A 15,000-nucleotide genomic window follows, 5' to 3' on the forward strand; every position below is an offset into this window, starting at 1 on the left:
GGAGCTGCCGTGCAATAAGGTTCAGGAAGGCGACGTTTCATTAGAATGTGACGTGGTGTGTAAGGAAATGAAACGGAAAGCTTCTGAGGTAATGTGTCCCTTGTGGTTATTGCATATCCTCACTGCTTTGAGAAAGGAAAAATGAGTGCAGAATTATTTCCCAAGACATCAGGCAAAAAACCCCCAAACCAAACTAGAATGCTTTAAAATAGGCCGTTTGTGTTCAAAAGCTGCCACAGTTAAAATGCTTGCCTTTTTTTTTGTTTTAATGAGGACAATTTGTAATATTATCTATTAATGCTGAGAGCCATTAGGTAGAATGATGTTCTGGCAACTATTCACATCTCTTACTGTCAATCTGCTATTCTGATGTTTGTTTTTTTAGCCCAGTGGACACAGGCTGGCAGTCGCTAGGCCCCCGGCTTGTGGTTCTTTTAATCTGCTAAGGGACATTACCATGATTTGGCATGCTGATTCACTGCCCACTTTCTCTATATTTAGGACTGCTTGCCATTCCATCCTACTGTCTGATGAAGTGTGCTTAGAGCACACAAAAGCTTCCGTTCTGAATAAAACTTTGTTGGTCTTAAAGGTGCCACTTGACTCCTGCTTTGTTCTGCTGCTTCAGACCAACACGGCTGCCCACCTGGATCTATCTGTCTGTATTCTTGTCACCGTTTAGGATGTCTCTCTTGCTTGAAAAAAGTCTTTTTCGAACCAGTAGAGCCAGAAGGAGCATGTACAACTTGAGTACACTATAATACGTTAAGAACACACGTTAAGAGCACAGCAGCCAAGAAGGTCAGAGCGCCTGCTCCGGCTGCAACGCCACTGAGGATGTTCTCCGCAGCCGAGAACGAAACGTCTGGAAGAAAAACTTTCTCCAGTAGAACATGGCACTTGAGCCCGAAAGATTCTACAAACCCTAATGATGTTACCAGCCGTGAAAACCTGAAATCTTTGATAACACGTCTTTTGGTACAGGAGTATGGGAGAAGGGGAAACTTTTGCTGTCATTCAGAAGAAATAGGATTTTCAGGAAGGAGGGGAGGATGATTGTGGTTGAGAGAGGACTTGAAAGATGTCCTTTTAGTACTCAGAGAAGACAATGAGTTGAGGTGTGAAGAAGAAACTGTTTTGAGTTTGTCTGCTGCATCTTCTTCATTTGGTTATGGTGTAGGAAACTGAGAGAAAAACCGCAGACCTGTCAGCCCTAACTTCTGTCTTCTGTAAATTGTTGGGGTTTAGTGCTAGCTAAACTTGGATATCTGTGTATAGGCTCATCAGTCAAGACAGCTAAGTAAACTTTCTTGGTTGAGTATGAGACATGAGAGGCACACATTGGGTGTGGCTGTCATAGTGCCTTGTTTGTGAGCTTTCTAGCCACGCCCACTGTTGGCAGCAGAATCCTGGAACTGATGGATTTTGGTTTGATCTAGCAAGACAATAGTTGCATTCACCATATAGCTCAAGTGCTGAAGCATGCTTTCTTCGGTCCAGTCAATAATATGTGAACTGGATATCCCAGTACTGTTTCTAAAAAGGGATTTAAGAAATAGCAAGGGAGACTTGTCTCACATTTTTACACTATCCTCACCCTTTGGCTTGGGTCCTATGGTCTGTTTCTGCTAGCTGAAAGAATCTGCTAGAGCTCTCACATTTTTACACTATCCTCACCCTTTGGCTTGGGTCCTATGGTCTGTTTCTGCTAGCTGAAAGAATCTGCTAGAGCTGGCAGGAGCAGATAAGTGAAGGTACAGACAAAAATCAGAAAAATGTGGGAAAAGTGCTTATCCTGACATCTTCTTCGTGGTCTCTGTGCATCACACTGATGGGAGTAAGGCGCCTGCGCCGATTTCGATCGGTAAACTAAAAAGCTGCGGATTTCCGCGCCGACGTCCCAGTGCGCATGCCCAGGAGCCCCCACCACGCATGCTCACTGAGACGGGCACGGACATCCCGCCAGTTCTCTTCTGACCGCCGCGCTGATCAGTCGATCTACTTGCTTCGGTCGGTGAACTTTTCCCTTTCTTCGAAATTAGTATAGTTAGCTGTAGTTTAGTTTTTATAGTTGTTAGTGTAGTTTTTAGCTAGTGTTAGTTGCTGATATTTTGGGGGGGCGTTCGGGCGGAGCGCTTTAATTTTGCTTCCTTCCCCCCCCTTCCCCCGTCTTCCCGCCTTCTGGCGCATGGAAAGGCGGTGGGGATTTTTTTCGGCGGTGCTCCAAGTGCGGGAGCAAGATAGCCCCACCTGACGGGCACTCACTCTGCCTCCTGTGCTTGGGAGAACGGCATCGCCTCGACTCTTGCACACACTGTGCAAAATTCTCGAGACAAACCCAGAAGAACCGAGCAGCGAGACTTGCGGCGGCCCTCATGGAACAAACTCTGTCTCCGGTTTGTTCATCGGCGGAGAAGGCAGACCAGCCTGTCGTTACCGACCCGCCATCGACATCGCCATCGTCGGTGGTCGATGCCGAGCGCCCGCTTTCCGACGCCGAACGGCACGTGAAACGCACTGCCTCGGCCCCCCTGTCGGACTCCTCTATGCCAGCTAAGCGGCCTAAAGAGGATAAGGGCGTAGCGAGCGAGAAGAAGAAAAAGGCAAAAAGGCTGGATTAGCCAAAGCCTAAATCTTCGTCCTTCATCGCTCCCACCTCTCCGCAGGACCCGACGGCTCCGATTATACCGCCGCTGAAGCTGCTTGCCTCACCGATTCGACCAATCACCTCGATGTCGACGGAGCTCGTCATTTCCTCCGACTCCGACCAGGAGATCGAGCCCGGCCAGCGTCCCGACATCGAACCACCGTTTCGGCCTCGTCCTCGAGCTCCCCGCAGTCCACCCCCTCGGGACCGAGAGGAAGCCCTTAAGGACCGTTCGCCTAGGAGCCGATCTCCTCGACGCCGAGACCCTGCCCAGGTCCCATGGGACCAGAGACAGTGGCAATATTTATATGGGGCCTACCCCATGCAACCTTCTTTCCCGTGGCTCCTTCCTCGTCAACCTGATTGGGACCAATCTTCCGATGCTTCCTACCGGTCTTGGACGTCGTACCGTCCCCCACGTCGCCCAGCCTCCGCGTCGGTGTCGAAGGCTCCCGACATCGAGGACACCACACCACCAGTTCGGCATCGAGCCCCAGCAGAAAAGCCGAAACCAAAGACCCCGGTGTCGCCGCCCGACCCGCATCTCTCGGATCGTTCGGAGTCACCTGCGCGATCATCTAGGTCGCATGATTCATCGGCTGATGAACAAGATACCTCCTCGCCGAGACAACCCTCCCCTTCACCGAAGACCTTCGAGGAGCAGCCAATCTCCCCCTCGGAGGACTTAAAATCATACGGGGACTTGGTAAAGCGCATGGCGCAGTCACTGTCACTCACCACTGTGCAACCCGAACCGATCGTTACCGACACGGTCTTCGATATCGTCCAGAGGGACACTTCCACCGCGGTGGCGCTGCCTTTGACCAATGTCATGATGCATACTGCCAAGACCTCATGGGACAAACCCATTTCGATGCCTGTGTCGTCTAGACGCCTGGACCATATGTACCGAATCCAGGAAGCTGGTGCGGAGTTCTTGCACAACCACCCTCGTCCTAACTCCATTGTTGTTTCTTCGTCTTCACGCGCCAAGAAGACGCATTCCACTCCTCCCGATAAGGAGGGGAAGAAATTGGACTCCATAGGCAGGAGGCTGTATTCTACAGGATCGCTGGGCTTCAAAATCGCCAACTACGCGGCCTGTATGAGCCGTTACCAATATGGTCTCTGGGACCAGGTGTCTACACTTCTTCCCAGCCTTCCGGAACAGACCAAGACTGCCCTCCGTAGATTGCAGAAAGAGGGTATGCTGCTAGCAAAGCAACAACTGAACTCCTCTAAACACTCGGGCGACACTTGCGCGAAAACACTTACAACTGCTATTGCCCTACATCGCCACTCCTGGCTTAGGTCCACGGCCCTCCAACATGATACCCAGGCCTATATAGAGGACTTACCGTTCGATGGCTCTGGTTTGTTTAGTGCAACCACTGACTCGGTGTTGCAGGAAATAGATAAAAGCATCAAAACATCGAGGAACCTGGGAGTCTCTGCGGCACGACCTCAGTCCAAACGACAGGCATCAAAGCCTTGGAACCGAAAACCGTTTCCCAAGTCGCCTGACCAACCATGGCGCCCCAAGTCTGCCTCCCCATACTCTAAACAGCAATACACGCCCAAGCCAAAGTACTCTCCTCCGGCTGGACAGTCTTCTAGACAGAAGGGTTCCAAGCAACCCAAGCAGGGCCTTTGACTGCCTCCCGGCCCTCCTCCCTTCCCCCTCCTTGTACCGTACCCGCCTCTTCCCATATTTGGAGGCTTGGGAGACCATTACGACAGACAAATGGGTCCTCGGCATCGTTCGAAGAGGCTATATCATCGAGTTTTGTCAACGCCCTACCACACCGACGTTCGTCTCTACCACCCCTACGGACACGTTGAGAGAAGAGGTCGCATCCCTCCTTCAGAAGGATGCGATAGAGTGCGTACCTTCAGACCAGCACCGCCTAGGCTTCTATTCCCGGTACTTTATAGTGCCCAAACGGGATGGTGGCCTGCGGCCCATCATGGACCTCCGGGCCCTAAATTTGTTCATAAGCTACCTCAAGTTTCGGATGACATCTTTGCCGAACATCCTCCCCCTCCTGAACCAAGGGGATTGGATGGCCACACTGGATCTGAAGGACGCCTACTTTCATGTGTCTATTCATCCCTTCCACCGGAAATTCCTTCGTTTTTCTATCGGCTCGGAGCACTTCCAGTATCGGGCCCTCCCGTTTGGCCTCTCTACGGCCCCAGGGTTTTTACAAAGACTATGGTCGTGATTGCAGCGTTTCTACGGCTTCAGGGCATCACCCTGTTTCCGTATATCGACGACTGGCTGCTAGTCGCTCCGTCTCGAGAGACTCTGCTGTGTCACATCACCACTACCCTCACGTTGCTGCAGAACCTGGGCCTGCAGGTGAACCACAAGAAATCCCGTCTCCAACCCTCACAGAGGGTCCAGTTTATCGGTGCCGTTCTGGACTCCAGGGTCTGCAGGGCATTTCTCCCACTGGACCGGGCGGAGGACATCATTCGGGCGGTGAGGGCTCTCCAGGAGTGCCCTGTCGCCACCGCTCGCCAGTTTCAGCGGCTACTAGGCCTCATGGCCGCCACCACAGCGGTGTTGGTCTTCGCGAGGCTTCGCATGAGGCCTCTTCAACTGTGGTTTCTGGCTCATTTCAAAACCGGGAGGGACTCGCCAGAACGCCGCCTGACGCTTCCCCCAGAGATCTTGCATTCCCTCAACTGGTGGACGCGGAAGGCCCATCTATTAGAAGGGGCTCCTTTCCACAAGGAACCTCCGACCCTCACCATTACCACGGACGCCTCCCTGTGGGGCTGGGGGGCGCATATGAAAGGACTCTGTGTGGGGGACCGATGGGCTTTATCCCAGGCAGGCAACCACATCAACTTCCTGGAGCTTTTGGCGATCTTTCATGCGGTGAGATCCTTTCACAAGTTCCTGCGGAACAGAACGGTGGCAGTTCTTACGGACAATACTACGGCTATGGCGTACGTCAACCGACAGGGCGGCACGGTTTCCCGCCGACTCTGTGGCCTAGCCGTAGCTCTGTGGGACTTGTGCATCGCCCTAGGGGCTTCACTGGTCGCCACCCACCTTCCTGGGAACCTGAACACCCAGGCGGACTTCTTCAGTCGGGGGGGCGCCGCCGGGCACGAGTGGGAGCTCAATTGGATTTTTCTGCGTCCTGTCTTCCTGGCGTGGGGGTCCCCGGAGCTCGACGTGTTTGCCACGAGGGCGAACAGGAGGTGCCCTCTCTTCTGTTGCAGGGGCGGGGTGGACCCGCTGTCCCTCGGGGACGGCCTCCTTGTGCCCTGGACGAGGCACAAGGTTTATCTCTTTCCCCCGCTGCCCCTGATCACCAGGGTGATCCAGAAAGTCATCCGGGAGCGGCCGAAGGGCATTCTTGTAACTCCCTGGTGGCCCAGACAGCACTGGTTCCCCCTGCTCCTTCGCCTGACCGGCGGGATGTATCACCACTTCCCGCAGGCCCCGGACTTGCTGCTACTGCACGGAGGGCAGGTGGTACACCACGACATACCGCAACTGAAGTTGACGGCTTGGCGGCTCCAGTAAGGTCATGGTCGGAAAGGGCCCAGTTTGTGATGCTGAATAGCAGGAAACCCTCCACTCGTAGAGCGTACTCCTATAAATGGGGAGTGTTCGTCCGTTTCTCCTCCTCCCGTACGGGTGACCCTATGACGGCGGGCCTGCCGATCGTCTTTGACTTCCTACTATCCTTACTGGACAAGGGGCTCTCGGTATCCTCTGTTCGCGTGTACCTTGCGGCCATTTCTGCTCACCACTCGCAAGTGGATGGGCGTACTGTGTTTGCCCATCCAGACACCAAACGCTTCCTCAGAGGGGCTATCAGACTGTATCCGGCTGTTAAACATCTGGCGCCCGCCTGGGAACTGTCTCTGGTTCTACAAGCCCTCTCGGGGAGGCCTTTCAAGCCCATGGCTACGTGTTCCCTTCAACTGCTAGCCTGGAAAACGGCGTTTCTGGTAGCCATAACCTCGGCTCGACGGGTAGGGGAGCTGGCAGCCTTGCGCTGCGATCCCCCCTACTTATGTTTCTCTGAGGCGGGAGTTCGTCTACGACCTGATATCACCTTCCTCCCGAAGGTAGTGTCGGCTTTTCACCTGGACCTGGAGACGTGCCTTCCAGTCTTTTTTCCCATCCCGTCTAATGAGGACGAGCGCAGGCTGCACGCCCTGGATGTAAAGAGGGCGCTAGCCTTCTACCTGCACCGCGTCAGGCCTTTCCGGAAAGACCCTAGGCTCTTCGTGTCCTACGTCCAGCCTTCCCTGGGGCATAAAATATCGGCCCAGAGGCTGTCCAAATGGATAACGGAGACTATTAAGCTCTGTTATCTGCTGCGCAAGAGGCCCTTACCTGGGCCCATCAAGGCCCATTCCACCCGAGCGATGGCGACTTCAGCGGCCTTCATGCGAGGCGTCCCACTGCAGGACATTTGCAGGGCTGCAACCTGGTCCTCTGGACATACCTTCGTACGCCACTACGCGTTGGACCTACGAAGCCGTCGCGAAGCGGCGCTGGGCCGAGCGGTGTTAGAGTCTGCTTCCTGCTGATGGACCGTGGCACCCGCCTCCAGGTATGGTCTTGGCTTGCTAGTCTCCCATCAGTGTGATGCACAGAGACCACGAAGAAGATAAACAGGTTTCCTACCTGTAACTGATGATCTTCGAGTGGTCATCTGTGCAGTCACACTCCCCGCCCTCCTTCCCCGCTGCGACCGGTCCATCACTGGGCTGACGTGGCGGTCAGAAGGAACTGGCGGGATGTCCGTGCCCGTCTCAGTGAGCATGCGTGGTGGGGGCTCCTGGGCATGCGCACTGGGACGTCAGCGCGGAAATCCGCAGCTTTTTAGTTTACCGATCGAGATCGGCGCAGGCGCCTTACTCCCATCAGTGTGACTGCACAGATGACCACTCGAAGATCATCAGTTACAGGTAGGAAACCTGTTTTTATCCTGACAGCTTTGTTGGGAAGCACTGGGGAGAAATTCCTATTAAATATTTTCTTTTTTTGAAATTTGTGAAATGCTTTTAAAAGCAAAGTTTTACTCTGTGTTTAGTATGATGATTTTATATGTAAGACAATCTACAGCATTAGATGATGATAATTCCTGAGAACACACACACATATGTATATCCTATTTCAAATATGATAGATAGATTGATAGATAGATTGATTGATTTTATTTATGGCAAAAGCCAACATCTTAAACAAAAGGGATAACTATACATATCCGTAAACTATCTGTAAAACATGATAAAAGTATTATAACATTATTAAAATTGAAAAATATACAAAAATGGCCACTAAAACAAACTTATTCCGGCATTTTAGGTTGCTAGTAATTTTCTTGTCCTAAAGTCAAACCAACCAAATTTAGTTATTTTAAGAGTAACTGCAGGATATTTGCCCTCCAGGAGTTCTTTAAGTTGGCATATTTTTTGACTTCTAGTAAAGGGAGTAATCATGGAAGGCTGGAGGGATTCCCTATGCTTATTGTACACCTTGCAATCATAAAAGACATGAACTAATGACTCTATACCATCATTACAGCAAGGGCATATACAAGCTTCATAGGGGATCTACTCTCTATTTCAAATATGACTGATTTCACCCACAATATGCTAGGTCATATGACAATAATACATTATTTGAACACTTCACAGGCTTCAGCTTAACTTACCCAAATATGCTGCTAGACAGTTTCTGTCCAAATAATAGTTTCTTTTTTTACTACAAAGTTTTCCATGTCCAGCTTTTATTTTCAGCCTGTCAGGTGGCTAAAACTAAGATACATGTTCTAAGGTCATGGGGGGGGGGAGCTGCAGCAGTTTGAACTCTCTTGAGTATCTTGTTTGCAGAAAACTAAATCATTTATACTTTTAAATGCCATAAATCTGCCAAATAGTACACATTTATAGGTTAAGTTTTACATGATGCATTTTTTGTTGTCAAAGCAGTAAAAAAAATCAAGAAAGTTGAGAATTGTGCTATTTCAGTTTTTCCAAAATTCTGGGCTTCTGAAGAAAGTAGAGTGCACAGATTGGTTGAAGCCGTATTTCTTACCTGCAGAAAGTCCCAACCACAACTTCTGTCAGTTTTGCTACTTCCAGTAGTGTGACTGCTTTCATGTTAGTGGTTAAATACTACTGGCCTAAACGGACGGATGGTCCAACTTGATGTTTCCCTAACTGTGGGTTATGATGCCTGCGGAAGTGGATTGAGACCTTTGGTAGGCTTATGGTGGCCACGCTCTTCCTTTCCTTGGCTGGTGCCTTGGTGAACAAGGCTGAAGCTGCAGCTGTGCCTGGAAAGCAGCATGTGCACGTTCTTGCCCAGCCCAGCAGCCAGTTCAGTCCTTCTCATTTTTCTCTTTCATTGGCCGCACTTCTGCCTGCACTTTCCTTTGATGGCAGTGCTACCTACCTGTTTTTCAGCAGTCGCTAAGGTGCTTTTTTAAAAAGGCCATTTGTGAGTTGCACCTGATGTTGCAGTTCCAACAAATGGTCAAATGAATGACCCCCAAGCAAGTTCCTGGTGTCGCTGCTTCTGCCTGCTTCAGATGTGCTGTTGCTTTTTCTGCTGCTTGCTCCAGCCTTGCTTGGTGCAGCAACTCCCAAGCTGTGTGCGTCTCTGAGGGCACTTGTGTGCTTGTTGTGGGGTGGAGATAGAGCTAAGATTATTATACTTTCATAACCTGCAAGGGAGAAGCATAAGGACCAAGCTATCCTTGACATTGTTTCTGACGGCTGAGGAAACCACAATTTACATGCACCTTCTGGCTCTACCTCTTCAGTTTGATGCAAAGAAAGAGCTATGGGGTGCTGCTGGGTGGATGATGAGCACACAGCAGCTGCTAAACATGAAACTAACGCTTCATTTCATTTGTAAAGGTAACTAAGCCTGCTCTGTTGATTTATGAACTACTGACGTAGCAACATTAGCTTTTTTAAAGTTACCATTTCACTGGATAAGGTTTGCGATCAGCGTGTTAGCTCTGGTGGAACAACAGAATGATCTTCTTGTATCTTCTTCTCATATGAATCTGTATTATTTTTCAATCCACGAAGGATCTCTGATATGCTCCCCAAGCCTGTATCTCACAAACTTAAAATGCCACCCTCATTGCCTTCCTCACGCCAGCCATTGACAGAGACAGAATGTGTCTGGGACTCTGGATATGATGTACTGGTCTGACCTGATGATCAGAAGCAAATAAAAGGTGCTTAATGTTTAGAAACGAATGTGCTTCCCAAAAGGAGAAATGTTCCACTGAAGTAGAATGGAGGGGGAAGAGCCTTCAATACTAAAACTGTATTGTAAGAGAGAGGTGCTTCAGGCTTGAAATCTGAAGCTTTCTGCTGAATAGGGAGCAACCCAAGTTAACCTCATCCTCTTTTCCACATTTTGCTTTCTCAATCTCTCCTTTAGAGAAGTAAATGGGGTGGGACGGGCTGTAACCTCTGTATGCCGAGGTGATGCCAAATCTCCCCCTCACTTCTGTGCGTCTTCTCTGAAGTAAGTTCCATTTAATTAAGTGGGGCTTTCTTACAAAGCAGCCCTATGCTCACTTATCTCAAAGTAAGCCCTGTTGAATACAGACACTTACTTTTAAGAACAATAAGAGAAGCCATGTTGTATCAGGCCAATGGCCCATCCAGTCCAACATTCTGTGTCACACAGTGGCCAAAAAAACCAAGTGCTGTTAGGAGGTTCACCGGTGGGGTCTGGACAGGACATGAGAAGCCCTCCCACTGTGCCCCTCTCAAGCACCAAGAATACAAAGCATCACTGCCCCAGACAGAGTTGCAACGATAAGCTGTGGCTAATAGCCTCTGATGGACCTCTGCTCCATATGTTTATCCAATCCCCTCTTGAAGCTGTCTATGCTTGTAGCCACCGCCGCTTCTTGTAGTAGACATGCATAAGATTGTGCCTTTTGAGAAGAGTGTGGAAGAGACACATATTTTGTGGTTCTTTAAAGTTAAATTAAACAGGGTCTGTTTGCTGTGTCTATAATTTTTGTAGCCCATGAAGCTGTAACCTACAATCAGATAGTTTGTTTTTACATTTGCATCAAAACTGAATAACTTACATAAGTGCAATAAATATTTCAACAAATTCTATGCTAACAGGTGCACTAGGTAAATTTTTGCTTGGCTAACTTACATTACTGTTATAAAATAGGCAGAATTCCAGTTAAAGTGCACGAAAACAATGGCTGTCAAAGACCTATGGTCCAAAATTCGTGTGACAATAAATCACTGAGGTTCCATATGAAGTCAATTTGAACGTATGGGTTGTACCAAAAAAGGTCTCCAAACTAAATTCAGTATAAAGCTGCTTTATATGTGCTGTAGTGTGTGCTGTAGACTAAAATAAATGTATATTATCCCTGCAATGATTTGTATGTTTGTGTTTAATATTTATACAGATAAAAGAGGCAGAGGCCAGAGCTCTCATTGAAGAGGAGAAAAGAAGGCAACAGGTACCTGTCTAGTTTTTCTTGCACTCTATTGGAGATAACTCTGATCTGCTTCTCTTTGCAATTGCACATTGTAGGGTGTTTAAATCTCACTGAAGTCATCTGTATGTAGGGTAGCAATCTTGGTTAATTGTATAAGGCCTTCTGCCTGAAAGAAAAAGTGAAGCTTCATTTGTGGTGTCCTATTTGAATGGGAAGGGAATGAACATACATTAGAACCTATTTTGCACTCACCTTACACCGCTCTCACGTTCATCTTCTCAGCGCGGCTCCCTTCCGATTTCACACTATCTGCCCCGGGGCTGCAGCAAGCATTCGTGTTTTTGCGCAGCAAACAGAAGCTGGTTTTTAGTGGTTTCTGTTGCTGCACGAAAATGCTGATGCTTGCTGCAGCCCCGGGGCAGATAGTGTGAAATCAGAAGGAAGCCGCACTGAGAAGACGAACCTGAGAGTGGCGTAAGGTGAGTGGGAAATCAGTCTAGGTCTGTGGCTGCAAGAACTCTGTTCTAAAATTGTTGTCTAGTGCCCAAATTGTGTCTTTGTGTGCACTGTGCTCAGATAGTGTTTGAGCAGTTCAAGTTTTTATTAAATTGCTGCAGAACAAATTTGGCTACTGTTCCCCCAGCTGTCAAGGTGCATTGCCGGAGGATCTTTTATCAAAAATTATTTTTTTTACAACAGTACACAATACTATTAATATGCACCTGTGGTTATAGAAAAAAGAGCAGGCTGCGTTTGCCAGATATTAGTCTGTGATTTATGTTAAAAACATTAGTGCACACGAGAAGATAAGGTTGCAAACATATCTCCTTGGCATCTAAATACTCTTGAGTGATTAAAATCACATTTAATGTTTCACAGCAGAATTGTAGGATGTTTTTGTAGACCAGTATTTGAAATAACCCTTATTCAGAGCCAAAACAGATACAATGCAGGATGCCCAGTTTCCCCCCCCCCTTCCCTGTATTTTAAGTGTAGGGACTGCTACTCTGATTAGTGACATGGCACCGGAAAGAAATAAAATAACCTCCACACTAATTTCCTTAGCTAAGACGCACCAGTCAAATCAACAGTAATGCTAAGGTGTGCTAAATAGTGGCTTCCAGAGTTGTTTTCCCCCTTCAAGCTATTCATAGAAAATTTGGAGTTAAGCAGGTCATGCTATAAAGCTATCTTACAAATTGTGCATATATAACGTGAAGGTGACTCTTCAAGTACAAGCATGCTCTAAAGCCATAACTTTTACTCTGAATAAAACTATAGTGGCCTCTGGGGTAAACTTTCAACTGGTTTAACGCATCCTTGACTAATGTACTTTTCATGCTTGGCTTTGACTTTTAGCAATGCCAATGAGCAAAATATAAAACACCTCAGTAGGTTTTACAGCTTGGAAAATAGGGTTTCCAAACTGCTTCTGTAGAGAAATGTAAATCTTAGGGATGTTGTACAGTCCCCATTCTTGTGGTTGGCTATCATCAACAGATGACCCTAGGCAGCCATGTTGGCAAATACCCTGGTAGCAGAGCTATATGAGAAGTTCTTAGCACCACCTTTGTCTGCTTTCTGTTGTACCAGAAGATTGATAGGTAGTAAGATCTGATTCTACAAGAGAGGCCAAGAAAAGGATAGGGGTTCCCGCTGTGTAATGAAGAAGGCATACAGTAGGGAAAGGTGCTCATGGGTTCTAGGGCTAGGGAGAGGGAGCTGTGGTCCAGTGATAGAGCCATCTGTTGCATGCAGGTTCATTCCCCAGCATCTCAATGAAAGGATCAGATGGAGGGTGACTTGCAAAACCCCTTTTCCAGTTAGGCAAGATAACATTTTGTCAAGAGGATGAAAATACCAGTATCAGGGCTAGCCTTTGGTAATTCTGATTGGAGGAGCTATTAGACCTCGCGTTGATCAATATGTACATGCAGGCCTCAGTGCAACTTACCTTCATATTTATTTGTAGAGCTGTTCTGTGCATCGTGATTTGTAGAGCTATTCAGTGCATCGCTTTGAACAAAGTTTGAGTCCAGTGGTACCTTTAAGACCAACAAAATTTAATTCCGGGTATAAGTTTTCATGTTGCGTGCACACACAAACTTACACCTAGAATGAAACTCTGTTGATCTTAAAGGTGCAACTGGACTAAAACTGTGTTCTGTTGCTTTAGACCAGTGGCTACCTGCCTGAATCTATGTGCATCATTTTGTTATCTGTGGAGGGGGAAGACTGGGAAGGGACCCTTTCTGATCTCACTGTGGAATTTGCCTTTCTGCCGTCGGAACACTGAAAGCACAGAATCAACACATCTCAAAAATGCACCATAGTGGGTAAATACAGTTAGCATGGTAGCATCTTAAAACACTGATAACTGTCTCACAGCAACATGATGACAGCACGTTTACTCTCAGCTCTGAGATACCCGAAGTAGCAAATATTCTGTATACACAGATATTATCAGTGCTGCTTCTGGATAGTGATTACCTTTGCACTTATAGCCTAGTGGGAATGCTTGTTAATTGGACAGTGCAATGAAAAGCCTTATAAATGGCAGCTCCCTATTGAACTAGCATTAAAAACAGTAGCAGAAGTTTGTCATCAGAAGTGAGAGTGCTAGGAAGCCTTTTTTTAAAAATTACTGAAGATGTTATACTCAAATATTGAATTCTTTGGGGGGGGGGCGGTGTTATTAAGATTTTTACACATACAAAAGTTAACATAGTAAACCAGCCCCACTCTCCTCCCTCTTCCTTTACGTGTCCTATTAGTAGAGAATAAAAGAGAGAAATAAAAAAGGGGCAAGGCCAGGAGTGTAGGTTAGGAAGATATGGTGCAGCATTATGGATTAAATTAAACAAGGAATGAAGGTGAGGAGATATCATTGTTTGACTAGGTACAGCAATTCATGCCAAATGGTGAAGGTTTTGGGAGCTTCTTGCCTGTTATATGCTATTCTCTCTTTTGTCTAGCATATCATTGACCCAGACATCTATAGAGGGGGATATGTGGGATTTCCAGTGCTGTAAAATGATTTGCTTAGCAACTAAAGCTGCCCTTTGGATCCAAAAATATGTGGTATTTCAAGAGTACCCATAGTGCTGGTATATATCCTAGGGCTACATTACTGGCTGTGAACTCTTAAGTTAGCAGCTTATGTGAGTTCAATCCTGGATATAACCTCCTGCCAGAAAGGTATGATTTTAGAGCAATCCCAAAATATATAAATGAGATTTGGCTACAGTGATCCATGCAATGGTCACTTCCAGGCTGGACTACTGTAACTCACTCTACGCTGGCAGCACCAACAGGAATCACCAATGTGATCAAATTTAGTAGGGTACCCATATACTCGCAAGAGAAGGTTTTTTGGTGGATAAGCCTTAGTCGTAAGTCCACAGAGGCAGACTTAATGGCTTTTAGTGCAGTTTGCCATTGCATCAGTTCTAGGTTCTACTGGGAGCAGATACAATCCAAATTTTCCGAATTGCCATTTCTTGGAAAGGTAGTTGAGAAAGTGGCAGCAGAGCAGCTGCAGGTTTTCCTGAATGAAACATCTGCCCTGGACCCATTCCAGTCCGGTTTTCGCCTGGGCCATGGGACGGAGACGGTGCTAGTCGCCCTCACAGACGACCTAAGAAGGCATCTGGACCAAGGCGGGTCAGCATTGCTGATTCTTCTTGACCTATCAGCAGCATTTGACACTGTCAACTATGACCTATTGACCCACCACCTTGCTGTTGCCGGGGTGCGAGGGGTGGCCTTACAATGGTTTTCCTCCTTCCTACGGTGACAAAGGGTGATGCTTGGTGAGCAGACATCCCTGCGGCACCCACTTATATGTGGAGTGCTGCAGAGAGCCATTCTCTCGCC

At 47.8% G+C, this 15,000-nt stretch overlaps 1 protein-coding gene across 1 annotated transcript in view; it reads left to right on the top strand.

Moving 5' to 3' along the window:
* NFXL1 (nuclear transcription factor, X-box binding like 1) overlaps window positions 1–15,000 on the top strand; it is an 81,699-nt gene that overhangs the window by 61,250 nt on the left and 5,449 nt on the right. Inside the window, exons 20-21 of the mRNA XM_060246296.1 lie at window positions 2–88; window positions 11,092–11,145. Of these exons, the coding sequence (XP_060102279.1) occupies window positions 2–88; window positions 11,092–11,145 (141 nt within the window). The remainder of the gene's footprint in view (window position 1; window positions 89–11,091; window positions 11,146–15,000) is intronic.

Source organism: Heteronotia binoei, chromosome 9, assembly GCF_032191835.1.
Source record: "Heteronotia binoei isolate CCM8104 ecotype False Entrance Well chromosome 9, APGP_CSIRO_Hbin_v1, whole genome shotgun sequence".
NCBI lineage: Eukaryota > Metazoa > Chordata > Lepidosauria > Squamata > Gekkonidae > Heteronotia > Heteronotia binoei.